A 15,241-nucleotide genomic window follows, 5' to 3' on the forward strand; every position below is an offset into this window, starting at 1 on the left:
AACATTTACTAAAATGCTGATCACCACCAGATGATTATTGGCCAGATTGTTATTTAACATGCATTGAGCTGCATTTTTGGCAAATAACACAAGTTTTTGCCACAATGCTGCAAAATAGATGGGGGCCTTTAGATTGTAAGCCCGCCTAGGCAGGGAAATACAGTACCTACAGTTCCTAGACTGTGACTTACCCTGAAGTAGAACTCAAACTAGGATTAACATATGGCTCCAGAAAAAGAAGGACAGATTGAGATATCCAGGTTTTACTTCCACTGAAAGCAATGGAAATAAGGAGGACAGATTGAGACACCTGGGTTTTATTTCCATTGAAAGCAATGGAAGTAAAACCCAGATGTCTCAATCCATCTTCCTTTTTCTGGAGCCACATGGTAACCGTAGCTCAAATGAACCCAGGATCTTTGGTTTCTGCCAAAACAGAATCTGCAACCAAAACTGGCTGCTCGGTTTCAGCAGAAACTGAAATTGTAAATGAAACGACCCTCCTTCCCAAGCCGACCTTCCCTGCAGCAACCCCTCTCTCCACCCCGCCATGATAGGTCCTCTCTGGGACTACTTTAGGAAGGCCTGGTGGTCTAGTGCAGTGGTTCCCAACTCTGTCCTGGAGGACCACCAGGCCAATCGGATTTTCAGGATAGCCCTAATGAATATGCATGGAGCAGATTTGCATGCCTCTCACTTCCATTAAATGCAAATCTCTCTCGTGCAAATTCATTAGGGCTATCCTGAAAACCCAATTGGACTGATGGTCCTCCAGGACAGGGTTGGGAACCACTGGTCTAGTGGTGTCTTTGAGAACAAGAACAAACACTACTTGTTCCTGCCCCATGCCACTGCTCCATTACAAGGGCTGCCAAGATTTCCCGTGGATTCCAGTGGCTCATTTTGCAATTGGAACCACCATGGTTGCATAACTATGGGTATCTAGCTGGAGCAGGAGTGTCAAAGTCCCTCCTCGAGGGCCGCAATCCAGTCGGGTTTTCAGGATTTCCCCAATGAATATGCATGAGATCTATTTGCATGCACTGCTTTCATTGTATGCTAATAGATCTCATGCATATTCAATGAGGAAATCCTGAAAACCCGACTGGATTGCAGCCCTCGAGGAGGGACTTTGACACCCCTGAGCTAGAGAATTGCCATTATGGAGGGTAGTTCTATAATGAGGTGTTTACCTAGAGTCTATTCTATAAAAGAAATTTGTCAGTGATCCTCCCACTTTTTTGTTTTCACATAGCTCCCTGCTCATTAATTAGATCCATTGAGACCTGGGAACTTCATGAGTATGAGCTTTTTAATGGCCAGCTGCAAATGCCCCCCCCCCCCCCCCCCCGACAAGTTGATTGAGGAACTGTAATTTCACTTGTGCAATTTGCAGAAAAGTTAGCTCACTTTATAGAATACTAGAATAACAAGAAAAATATGCAGGCATATTTTATGAGCCACCACTTACACCAGCCATAGAAATGGTATAAAAACTGTAAATGATCATGTGTAGAATGCTAAACAATACAAGTACATTAATATTACACTGCCCCAGATTTATTTTTCTTTTTCCCATAGATATACAGTAAAATGCATTATTTTTCTGAAAACAAAATATTCTTTAAGCGAGAGCTACCCTGTTTCAGATACAAACATGTTAGTCTTTACCAAAGTGACCTCCTGTTGGAACACCGGGTAATTCAGGTTTGCTTCAGTAGCACAACATAGCCAGTGTTGACAGATAACACACTCTCTAGTTGTAGATTAAATAAAAGCATGGGCTTGTATTTTGAGTTAACTGTGTGATCATCAGCATCTTTTTGGTAGGGCTTTGCAGCCCTTGAAAATTTTCAACAAATCACAAATGGTGTTCTTTTATTACAGCCATTTGTACTGTAAGTCCTCTTTGTGCACACGGGTGCCTTAAATTAGCTTGAAATACTGTTTGCCTTTCTGTTGTTGCAACAGGTTTCTAGCTAAATGGCCTGCGCCACCTTTCATGTTCCAGGCAGTGGCGTACCAAGGGAGGCGGGGGGCAGTCCGCCCCAGGTACAGGATTAGGGGGGGGTGCACAGCAGGCCAGATCCAGAAAATTCAGCGGTGAATGGTCTTGAAACAGCTCCCTTTCTCCCTCCCAGCCCTTAACCTTCGTGGCCGCGAGTCTAAATTACCTTCTTACAGCAGCTGGAGCGTTGAAGCTGCGTGTGGCTGCCATAAAGGTCATCTCTGACGCAACCGGAAGTTGCATCAGAGATGACTTTTACAGCAGCCATATGCAACTACAACGCTCCAGCTGCTGTAAGAAGGCAGTTTAGGCGTCGCCGGACACAGGGCAGGGAGGTTTGTCGGACCGGGCCAGTTGGGGGGGGGGTGAAAGCACCACGAAGGTAAGGGGCAGGGAGGGAGAAAGGGAGGAAAGGTGGGGTAGAGAGGAAAGACGCTGAAGGGAAATGGGTAAAACAGAAGGGGGAGAAGGATGCTGAAAGCATATGGGGAAGACAGAGTGGGGATAAGGATGCTGAAAGCACATGGGGAAGACAGAGGGGGGGAGAAGGACCCTGAAAGGACATGGGGAAGACAGAGGGGGGAGAAGGACGCTGAAAGCACATGGGGAAGACAGAGGGGGGGGAGAAGGACGCGGAAAGGACATGGGGAAGATAGAGTGGGGAGGACGCTGAAAGGACATGGGGAAGACAGAGGAGGGAGAAGGACACTGAAAGGACATGGAGAAGACAAAGGGGGGAGAAGGTCACTGAAAGCACATGGGGGAAGAGAGAGAGGGAAGAAGACAGAGATGCCAGACTATGGGGGGAGCGGAGGGAATAAGATGGGTGCCAGACCAATTTGGAAGGGGGGAGAAAGGGAGAGGCACAGTAACAGAGCAAATGGAAGACGCAGAAAGAAGAGAGACAGTGGATGGAAGGAATTGAATGAGAAGATGAGGAAAGCAGAAACCAGAGAAGACAAAGGTAGAATAAATTTTTTTTATTTATTTATTGCTTTAGGAGACATATGTCACTGTTTCTGTGGTGTTGCATTGTATGCAGAGTCCAGCTTCTTGCTGGTTCAATTTAACCTTTGTCTATGTATTTCTATTTTATCCCCCCCTTTTATAAAACTGTGGAGCGTTTTTTAGCGCCAGCCGTGGTGGTAGCAGCTCTGATGCTCAGAATTCTATGAGTGTCAGAGCTGTTACCACCGTGGCTAAAATCCACACTACAGTTTTGTAAAAGGGGGAGGGGTTAGTTTGTGATGACATATTCCATACTAGGCGTAGGTGTTTTCTATGTTCTGTGTGTTCGAAAGACATGGTTTTCTGTTAGGATTGACGGTGTAGGATTGTTTAGTTTTACAATGGGTGTATTGATGTTGTACTGCTCCGTGCAGTATGTAAGATGCTGCCTTTTCCTAGGTACTCATGTGTGACGTGTGGCTTGTTACTAAAAATCATGTTTTTCGTACAGATGGGGGGGGGGGTGCCAAAAAATGATGGGCCCCGGGTGTCACATATGCTAGGTACGCCACTGGTTCCAGGGATGACATATTTGACGTTTTATCAAAAAATCAGCATCAAAGTTTTGAAATACTTGTTAGACTTGCTATATAATGTATTAAGTGTTCACAAGTTTATTGAGAGGTTTTTTAGGATCAATAATAGCAATCTGTAACCTGTAAGTCTCAGATAATAAGTGTTATTTTATCTGATCAGGTTTCTGAGATCCTTTCCTTCTTATAAATAATAGCTTTGATGTGGTTATTAATTTACTGTGTAGTTTCCTGAGATCCATTTGAGGCTTGGTATTTTTCAGGATTTCACATAACACATGAGCAGCTTTTCCCTAGCTTCCTCTTCAGAAATTCTGTTCCTTCTCCAGCAAGTCTTCCAGGTAAAAGAGAGTGTTGCCCTCTCCCTGTAAGTTACCCCACTCTTTTACTATCCCAGATCTGCCATGCCCTGTTTCACAGAAGGACTTAGAGCAATGCAAATGTTATTAACTGGCCTCTGTTTATACTCTTAACAGCAGAAACCAGCAGCATGAGGAAGTTCTAAATATGCAAAAGAGAGAAGTAGGCAACTTCTGCTGATGACTAAAGCCCACTTTGGAGAGGAAGGGATTTTCTACTCTATGAGATCTGAAAATACATAACAGCTCTTTCAAGCCTGCATGTTTACAGTAGAAATGTAATGAATATCTAAAAATACAGCCTGTTGTTAAGATAGTTCTGGTTGCTACATAAAACATTAACCCCCTAATTCTGGGGTCCTTTTATTAAGGAGCGCTAACCGATTTAGTGCACGCTAAAGATTAGCGCGCGCTAAATGCTAAGGCATCTATTATATTCTATGGGCGCCTTAGCATTTAATGCACGCTAATCTTTTAGCGTGCACTAAATCAGTTTGCTTACTTTAATAAAAGGACCCCTCTATAAACTTGCATTCACAATTTTATGCTTAGTGCACAAAGCTGCATGCACAAGCTATAGAATACACTTCCCCCTCCCCATTTGCGGTTTCCGCACTCACGATTTCACATAATCGCAATTTTTTTTTGGGGGGGGGGAAACAAACCCATATTTTAGCCTTTCCCCCGGCATCCCAGCCTTACCTGGTGGTCTAGCGGGCTTTCGGGGCAGGAGCAATCTTCCTACGCTCTTGTCCCGTGTAGATCGCCAATAGGAAATGGATCAATGGCCTCAGCCTAGCGCCTTTGCTCACCACCATTGCAATTACAGCCAGAGAAAACCCCCATACCATAGTAACATAGTAAATGACAGCAGATAAAGACCCAAAACATATCTATGTAATTTGCTGGTTCTGATCTTTAATACTATTTGGTAACATACCCTTCAGCCTTCTCCATACAGCCTCTTCCAAAAGTTCAAATATACAAAAACCTAGTTTGGAGGAGTTCTTCACTAGTGTTTTATTTCTGGACTTGTCCTCCTTATGAATCAGATTCATTGCAACCAATTCATCGCGTGATGAACTGGCCATGATGAAACAACCACAATGAATCATCCTAGAGCAACCCCCCACCTCTGTTACTAATAGCCTGGATCAACAGTAAAATACGGTAACCTGTCTTAACAGTAGCCCCCATTCAAAACCTCTGCTCTAAATGCAGTACATATACATCTTTTCAACTTTCAATCTTTCCAACATTTTCTTTTAAACTGGGGGGAGGGGGGAAATAAGAATCCAAAAACCTTAACAAAACAAAAATATATTGGTGTGCAATGGACTAAAATAGCCTGTTTGCAGAAATGCAGTAATTGTGGACACTCTCAAGACAAGGGAGAGTGTGGCGCAGTGGTTAAAGCTACAGCCTCAGCACCCTGGGGTTGTGGGTTCAAACTCACACTGTTCCTTGTGACCCTGGGCAAGTCACTTAATTCCCCTGTTGCCCCAGGTACATTAGATAGATTGTGAGACCACCAGGACAGACAGGGAAAAATGCTTGAGCACCTGAATAATCTCCTGGGAGAATGGTATAGAAAATTAAATAAATAAATAAGACAAGAAAAATCCCCCCCCCCCAAAAAAAAATCTAGAAAGAGAGAAAAGGTGTAATGAAGTTTTTTGCAATGCGTTCTTTAAAAAGTGCTGCATAATCGCATATGAGCTGACTCAATAAAAAGGAATTATTTTAAAAGAAAGTATAGTTGAATGTCATTTTAGTGTTGTGTATATGACAGAGTGTGCCGAATATTGTCTATATTAATGAAAAACATATGAACAGTATAATTGCTGCAAGAAAGCATTAATCACTTGCATTCTACTTAGACACAACCTGCATATAGGAGCTACACCTTAAATGCCTAATAGAGAGCTCCAGTTTCAGCTTAGAAAGGAAAGGTTTTTTTTGAAGATAGGTTGAGGATTCTTTATGACATTCTAGTGCAAGAAGCAATATCACAGCATAGGCTCACCGTTAAAACAGCCAATGTATAACATCTTACCTAAGAGTAGAAAATATATTTTGCACTTTAAGAAGCAAAAGGTCTTGCAAAAGGGCTCCATGAAGGCATCCTGTCCCATGTAAATATCCCCTTGTTCTAAGTGTTAAGCCAGTGCCTGGACCAGCAGCTGCTGGTTAATTTGCCAGGGAAATCAGCAAAGAGTTAACAGACCCTATCCTGTCTCTTGCCTAGGGTAATTTGAATAATGTGTCTACAAAGGGAAACAGGGCGGGGAAGCACCTGTTAGGCCAGCCTTCAACATCTTCATTGCATGTGACTCTGTCATCATCTGTCTTTTAAGCATATTTATAGCAAACAAGGAGTGTAATAAATGGATGAATCAATACAAGTTGATAAATTAGTAATACCATATGCATCTATTTACAATCTGTCTCTGATGCTTAAACTTACAGTGTGAAAATGAGTACTTCAGCTGGCCCTGTTGGTGTGTCTACTCTGTGAATTCCAACCTCTAACCTGACCGGTCAGTTACCTGAAATCATTTGGCTTCACCCTTGGTTTCCGACTACAGAAAAGTGAATGTCAGACTCAACATGACTGCATCTGTAACTGTCATGAGACAGAGGGATTCAGAGTTCCTTCTGATCGTGTACAGTAAGTTAATCAAAGACAGCTGATATTGAAAGAGCTTTTCTACTCTCTGCACTCTGTTCAATATAAAGTGTCTTAGTTTGGGAAAAGGAAGTTTTAATCAACACACTGAGCAGACTTGAGCCGGTAATAGCCAGCCCATGGCACAGAGGTAACCCAAAAGTGTTTTTCTTTATTTTCACACACTGATTTTTCACATCAGCAGTGGCACTTGAAATTCCAAGTTAGTTTGCCGTGATATTGCTCTGCCACATTTCCTTTCTTGCAAAACGCAGTAAAAATGTACATTTCGATCTTGAGAAATAAAAGAGAATGGGACTTGATATATTGCCTTTCTGTGGTTACAATCAAATTTACAATAGAATCTCAGTTAACCTTTTCAGGACCATAAGGATCGTAGGCCAATTTTTGTGGTTTTGACGACATTTTTATGGTAAAAAGGGCTTGCAGATGCCAAAAAATTGATTTTTTTTGTGAAATATCATTATTTTTATTTAAAAAAATCACACTTCTGGCTTATGGACAGTGTGGCAAGTGAATCTTCTCGTCAATCTAGCAACGACGCTAATGAATGAATGTTGGAACCAGTTTGTTTACATAAAGGCAGTATCATATGGAATCCGTACATATCAAATTTAGAACTGTAGACTATCCCAATCAAAATTTATAGGATTTTAAAGTTATGGGACAAATATGTCCCTTGGTCCTGAAAGGGTTAAGCGGTACTCTCACCCACTTTGGGTAAGGGAGGGGCTTGAGCTGGGGCTTCAGGGGGGAGGGAGGGAGGGAATTGATTCTGTCAGACACTTCATGTAGAATACTGTATTATACAGTAACAGGCAACCAGAAAAACAGTTATCCGGCATCCACTGTATTTTATTTATTTTTTTGCATTTGATATACAGTATAATCCCGTTATACCGGACTCGCTTATAACGGAACTTCGCATATCGCGGATGAGGTCCACTGGTCCCGGCCGAGCGCCATTATAAACATACAAAAAAAATCATCGGATATAACGGACTCGCATATAACAGATTTTTGGATATACCAGACAATTGTTTTGGTCCCCAGAGACACTTTTAGCTGTAGTTTTATTCGGCTATAACGGACAAGCAGGCTACGCCTACAAGGCACGTGACATGCCGGTGATAAAATATCAAAATGCAGCCCAGAAAAATGACCGAGTATTTTTCTTTCCAGTACAGTGTTCTGGTTTGCAATCATTTCGTACTATGCCAATGTTTTGCCGAGTTTTGTTCTTGATGTTGCTGATATGCTTGTGCAGTGACTGTTGTTCATTGATTGACATTGTTTCAAGTTGCTCTAAATAAAGTTTTTAAAAAATGCAGCTCTGGATATAATGGACTCTGGATATAACGGACTGTTTTTCCAGGTCCCTTGAAGTCCGTTATAACGGGATTATACTGTATCACTCATTTGAGTGGTTCAAAATTTAGGGCTCCTTTTATCAAGGCGCTATGGGGGTTAGCGCGTCGGACATTTCATCCCGCGCTAACCCCCGCGGCAGCCTAAAATCCTACGCCTTGTCAATGGAGGCATTAGGTACTAGCGTGGCAGGCGGTTTAATGCGCGGTATTCCGCACGTTAAACCGCTACCGCGCCTTTGTAAAAGGACCCCTTAATTAAGTACTCTAAGTGGTTTACATATACACAGGTACTTATTTTGTACCTAGTTGCAGATGGAATTGAACCCAGTTCCCCAGGTTCTTGGGTCACTGCACCAACCAGGTTCTGTAACTAAAGCGTGCAGGTCAATGGCGTGGCCAACAATGGTGCTCCGACACCTGTGTGCAGAACGAGTGCGCGCCACAGTTTCCAGTGCTTTTACGGCTTAATGGGAGCATTTTGAGGGGGTGGTAGTGGAACTCCCCCAGTACACTTGTTGCGCTACTATTGGGGGGGGGGGTTTGAGAAGGGGAACTTCCCAGTACACTGAACACTTCTGTTCTCTCGCTGTTCGGGAGTTTTCAGTGTATTAGAGGGGTTCCCCCCACACACCCACCTCAGCAGGAGCACCGGTATTTATAAGTATATTTGGGGGTCCCACCCACACCCCCTCAAAATACTCCTGGTAAGCTGTAAAGGTACTGGAAACGGTGTTGTGTACTTGTCCTGCGCGCAGGTGTCGGCACGCCATTGACCTGTGCGTGATTGACGTGCCACCGCAGTAACCATTAGGCTACTCGTCTGTACTCATACGTGGAGAGAAAAGTAACTCTTATGCACATAAACCTCCAGATTCTATATATGCCACCCAAAGCTGCTCACCAAACACTAGGTGCACATCCAAGATGCACACACAAATAAATTGGATAATGAGCTCTGAACTAGAGGTCTGCACGGGAACGGGGATCGCGTCCCTCGGGAATCCCCCCTAACCCACAGGACTCCCACGGGGACCCCCCTCTAGCCAACAGGACTCCCACGGGGACCCCCCCTCTAGCCAACGGGACTCCCACGGGGACCCCCCTTCTAGCCAATGGGACTCCCACGGGGACCCCCCCTCTAGCCAACGGGACTCCCATGGGGATCCCCCTCTGGCCCAAGGGACTCCCACGATGACCTCCTCTAGCCCACGGGACTCCCACGGGGATGGAAGGCTTTGGACGCAGGGTTCGTCCATATAATATAATGGACATGTAAACCTTAGTAAAAGAGGGGGTTTATAAGTAAATTACTTGAACAGAAAACAAAAAAAGGGTTCCACCAAAGAGATTCCACAAGGAAAACAGCAGCGCAAACACAAAAGAAACTGTGGAATTGATGATCCTGTCAGAAGTAATTGCTGATTTTTATGGGGACAGGCAGCGATGGAGGTAATTCCTTGCGGGGATGGGTGGGGACGGAGAGGATCCTGACGGGTACCGGTGGGGACGGAGAGGATCCTGGCGGGGATGGGTGGGATTTCTGTCCCCATGCAACTCTCTACTCTGAACCATCAATAATGGGGTGCTAGCAACCAATTACAAGGGGCCATTGAAAAGTTCCCAACCCAGCCAACAAAGTTGGTGCAGTCTCCATCGAGGGTTATAGACTTAGTCCAGCGATTTTCCACTATTTTTGCTCCTTCGTTTCATATTGTTCCAAAGGAACGAAAAAAGTGGGAAAATCACTGGACTAAGACCCTCTTTTATTAAACCGCGTTAGTGGTTTTTAGTGCTGGGAGCTGCGCTGAATGCACTGCGCTGCTCCCGATGCTCATAGAGTTCCTATGAGCATCGGGAGCAGTGTAGTGATTGTCGGAAGCAGTGCACAGTATTCAGCGCGGCTCCCGGTGCTAAAATCCCACTAGCGTGGTTTAGTAAAAGGGGGTATAAGTGTATAGCCCTCAATGGACAATGCCCCAACTTTGTTAGATGGGCTGAGAACTTTTCAGTGGCCCCTCACATTGATGCTGATCGGCACTCATTAAAATTTGCTTTTCTATAAAGGCACAGCACCTGACTCCCATGATGCAACTGCGAATCTCAAAAGGGGGCGTGGTTAAGGGCATTTCAGAAAGTTGCACATTGAATTACAGAATGCTGTCTAATTATTTCATTGACACAAGGCTTCAGCAAGCGTAGGTTCGGTGCCCAAAAGCTAGACACAGGATCCACACTAAACACTATTCCATGTAAGACACAAGCCTTTTATAGAATAACGCTTAGCACTGAATTTTTTGGGGCACCTAAGTTTCAACAGCATTTATTGAATTCCCTCCAAAGTAGGGTTGCCAGATTTTACTATTGTAAAATCCGAACCCTTAGATCCATCCCCAGTCCTGCTCAGTTTCACCCATCCCATCCCATATACCACCTTTTTGTAGTTTTACAACCACATTCAAAGCACTTTATATAGAGGTACCGTATTTTCACACATATAACACGCATATGCGTATAGCGCGCGGGTCCAAAGCATGTCTGTAAAATTTTTTTATATAGCACGCATACGTGTATACTGCACATGCTGCTATAACCTCCTCCCACTCCCGCTTACTCTTCTGGTCTGCGAACCAGCCTCCTCCCCCCCGCTCGCGTCATCCCCCTCCCCCGCGATCCTACAACCCCCCTAGCACTGCAAAACATCTCTTACCCGATTGGGCACCGGCACCGGCACCAGCACCAATGCACAGGACGTGCCAGTGCCAATGCCCGAAGGTCCTCCCTCGTTGTGCTGGGCTGGGCTGGGCTGTGCGGTGCAGGGAGATCCTCCTTCTTCCCTGTGCCGGGCTGGATTGGGCTTTGAGCATTTGCGCATGCTCAAAGCCTTCTGGTCTCGCTCTCTCCAGCCCAGCCCAGCCCAGCACAACGAGGGAGGATCTTCGGGCACTGGCACGTCCTGTGCATTGGTGCTGGTGCCGGTGCCCAATCGGGTAAGAGATGTTTTGCGGTGCTGAGGGGGTTGTAGGATCGCGGGGGAGGGGGGGTGACGCGAGCGGGGGGAGGATGCCGGTTCGCAGGGGGGATGCCGGATCGGAATGAAAAAAAAAAGTTGTAAAACGCGCTCACACCTATAACGTGCACGGTTTGTAAAAATTGTGTATAACGCGTGCGTTATATGCGTGAAAATACGGTACTTCAAGCATTTTTCCTATTTGTCCCAATGGGCTTACAATCTATCTAATGCAGTGTTTCTAAACTTGGTCCTGGAGTACCCCATTGTCAGTCAGGTTTTCAAGATATCCACAATGAATATGCATGAAAAAAAATTGCATATAATGGAGGCAGTGTATGCAAATCATGTTTATGCATATTCAATGTGGATATCCTGAAAACCTGACTGGCAAGGGGGTACTCCAGGACTGAATTGAGAAACACTGATCTAATGTATCTGGGGCATTTGAAGATTAAGTGACTAGTTCAGTGTCACAAGGAGCAACACAGGGTTCGAACCCACAACCAAGTCTGTATTATAGTATTTTTCTAAAATCTGGGTGCTCAGTTGGTCATATAGAAAGGACTATGGAGTCAGAGTATATTTATCATTTATCTCTCATATAATATATAATTTATTTATTTGTTACATTTACATAACAAAAACACAGGAATATCCAGTTCAAACATAGCATATAAATGCTCATCAAATAAAGTTAAAGGCAATCGTTATCTATGATCAAGTCCACATTAAATGGCCGAAAGTGCCAGAGCTTAAAAGAAAAGGTAAAGTAACAAAGTTTAACATCTTGGCAGGCTAAGATATGTGGCGCATTCTTTAATTCATCAATTACACTCTCCAGCAAACAAATAATAATTTAAGAAACTATCTGCAAAGGTTTATTTCTAAGAAAATCTTCTAACTGGACTGGATTCAGAAACACATATTTGTCACTTGCAACTGAAATAAGGCATTCACAAGGAAATTTTAAGAAGAAGGTCGCGCCCACCGCTAGGGCCTTAGTCCTAAACAATAGGAACTGCTTCCTCTTTATCTGAGTCTGGTTAGGAACATCTGGAAATATTAAAACTCGTTGGGCACAAAACAGAGCTTGTTTGTTAGTAAAGCACAACTTCAAAATAACCTGTTTCTCAAGTTCTGTTTTGAAAGCTTATAAATAATTTTTTTTATCTTAGATCTAAAGTAGTGGTTTAGATCTAGAACAAAAAATATAAAGTCAGAATTAGACAGTTTAGACAGCAGAATAATAGAGGCGTTAGAATCGAGCTCAAAGGTCTGGTATACCAACTCTACAGCCCTGCTTATAGAATAGTCTCTCACTATGTGACATCAGAGCACCTAAAAGGATGAACCCAATTATAGTACTGCCACCTATGTGCCTATTTCGTATCTCTTTTTAATAACACTTTTCTTCCTATGGAAGCCACAAAAGATAGGCCTCACATAACAAACTCTACATGGTCAGGTTGACCATAAGAGTGTTTTCACAGGTTTTTGATGGGTTCTGGCCAAATGCGCCATCATCACAGAGGAGTCTGGACCAAATACAATGAAATCTCTCTCTCACTGACACACTGGCTGCTGTTCAGTGTTTATTCTGCTTAATTTACTGAAGCATACAGCATGTTGTTTGCTATCTGGCTGTAGACCTTGGCTGTGGTTCAGCCTGTAAGTCTCCTCAGCAAGAGTACCAGCAAAACCCCCTTCAGCCAGAACTGAGCTCCATTAGCAAATATTTGCATTGGTTATCAATGGAGACACACTGTTCTTACTAGATGGCAGTTAGGCAATTGTAGCTAAAGTACATTTTTCAAAATGAGATCCGATGATCTCAGCTGGTCTATTTTGGTTTGGTTCTTCCCCAAAATGTTGAATGCCAATGCCCAGGCTAAGCTCAACACTCTCAGATGAGTGGCTAGATAAGGATAGGGTTACCATATGGCTTCAGAAAAAAGAGGGTGGATTGAGATATCCGGGTTTTACTTCCATTGAAAGTAATGGAAGTAAAACCCGGATGTCTGAATCCGTCCTTCTTTTTCTGGAGCCAAAGGGTAATTCTAGATAAGGGGGAAATTATTATTGTCCTTTTCTCCCTCATTATGATGCTGTCAACGGTTTTGATTCTGCGGTAAGCGGGGTGAACTCTCAAGCAAACTTGAGAGTTATTAAAGGCTTTACTGTAAACTGCTTTGCTACCTATGGAAAATAATGGTATATTAAGATAATTCTTAATGATTTACGTTGAAGCTAAGGTTGTCTAAATTATATTCCAGATCTTTATTTTATTTCTTTATTTTTGTTAACTTTTATCCGGGGAGGGGGATTTGATTATGGGTTGGAGGGGAAGGGAATGGGTGTATGGACAGGGGGGATTATGGTTAATTATATAAATTGTTTGGAGAATTGATAGATTTTTATTTATTATATCTATTAGAATTTTAACATTTGTGTTATTTGTATTTTTACTTTAATAAAATCTTTGAACATAATTTAAAATAAAAGAATGAGGGGGGAAGGGTAGGTGGGAAGGGGTTGGAATCAAGGGGGGTGTAGAAAGGAATGGATTAGGTTATATGAAAATTTAATTTGGAGGAATGGTATAAATATGTATGGAAATATTATTATTGTGAATATATTTGTAATGAATATTTCTTTGTATTATATTATTGTATTTTTACTTGATTCCTTCAATAAAATGTTATAAAATAAGATAACAGAACAGGAAATTATAAAATGTATAGTAAATAAAACTACATTCATTAGAGGGCAGAATGGTAGACATTCAAAACAATCTATGTGATCAGCAGCATGTACCAACTGCATGTTTTTGAAAATGTATTGGGCCTCTCAAGGCACATCAACTCTGGGAGGAGATGGGGGAGGGCATCAATATTCAAGCCAGTTAACTAGGTAAGAGAGCCTCTTGCCAGATTAACTAGTGCTGAGCTGGCCCCAGGGGAATATTCAGTGGTTCATACCCAGATAGTGCCACCGAATATGCCTTCTAATTGCTAAAGCCACAACCAGCTATTGTGTGAGCAGTCTGGAGGCGTAGCCGGGGCATAGTCAGTACATAACCAGATAAAGTACCAATATTTAGCCCTTAACCGGTTAAGTTAACCATCCAAATAGACCCAAGAAAACAGCAAACCTTGTTTTTGGCCAGTTTAACTTAACCAGTTAAGGACTGAACAGTGGCACTTATCCGGTTAAGTGCTGTCCATTTGCATATACCCGGATATTTAATGCTGGTACCCTGACACAGTCCAGCACTGAATAGCCAGGCATAATTTCAGTGGCGGTAGATAGCATTTAAAAAACATGCTGGCCACTGAATATTGACTCCTGGATAAGTAAACTAGTATCTGGCCAGGATTTTTGCATGTTGGCAGAGGAAGGTAGGTGCGTTTGGCAACAGGGCTTCAAGTTTTGTGGAGAGTGGCAAATTTCAGCCACTATCTGCTTAACTTATACTTCCAAGTGCGGCTGCAGGAATAGCAGATATAACTTTATACATGCATATTCAAATGGCCCACTAAGGGCTCCTTTTACAAAGCTGCGCTAGCGGTTTTAGCGTGCGCTAAATTGAGCTGGCGTTAGTTCTAGCCATGTAGCGTGGGTTTAGTGCTGGTTTAGCATGCACTAAAATTCTGCCTGCGCTAAAAACGCTATCGCCGCTTTGTAAAAGGAGCCCTAAATCATATCAGCCAGTTGTGCAATCTTCAATATGGGCCATATTGAAGATTGCATGCCATGGAGAACACTGTTATATATTTATTATGAAGCACCTCGACCCTGAAGAAGAAAAGTGAAATGTGAATTCACAGCAGGAGGGGTGATCATTGAATTTACATTTCATAAAGATAAGTCAATAACATAAGGAGACTGAAGAATTATTACAAGAAATTAAATACATGAAATTATATAAACAGGAAAATAGGTCAATGAGGATTTGAGCTGCTACTAATACAGAGTTAAATACTCTGGACATCCAGCAAGATCTATGAAAACCTATATTGAAGGTTTATATGAAAGATTTTATGAATGCTTTTCTATTTTGATACTGATTGGGCTGGAGTATTCTTGTATATTTGCACTTGTCTTGTTGTCTGTTCATTTAGATTATAAGCTCTATTCAGCAGGGATGTTGTTGTACAGCGCTGTGTATGCCTATCAGCATTATAGAAATGTTAAATAGCAGTAGTGGAAATTAAAGCAGCCTGCCATACCAATTTCTGTCAGGCTCGCTCAAGGGATGCCAACT

General features: G+C 42.9%; 1 protein-coding gene across 1 annotated transcript in view; it reads right to left on the reverse strand.

The window, feature by feature from the left end:
- The window catches only part of HEPACAM2 (HEPACAM family member 2), a 137,916-nt gene extending 131,787 nt beyond the window's left edge, over positions 1–6,129 (reverse strand). Inside the window, 1 exon segment of the mRNA XM_033931129.1 lies at positions 5,965–6,129. Within this exon segment, the coding sequence (XP_033787020.1) occupies positions 5,965–6,043 (79 nt within the window). The 5' untranslated portion in view covers positions 6,044–6,129.
- Between the last annotated feature and the right edge of the window lie 9,112 nt (positions 6,130–15,241).

Source organism: Geotrypetes seraphini, chromosome 2 (assembly GCF_902459505.1).
Source record: "Geotrypetes seraphini chromosome 2, aGeoSer1.1, whole genome shotgun sequence".
NCBI classification, from domain to species: domain Eukaryota; kingdom Metazoa; phylum Chordata; class Amphibia; order Gymnophiona; family Dermophiidae; genus Geotrypetes; species Geotrypetes seraphini.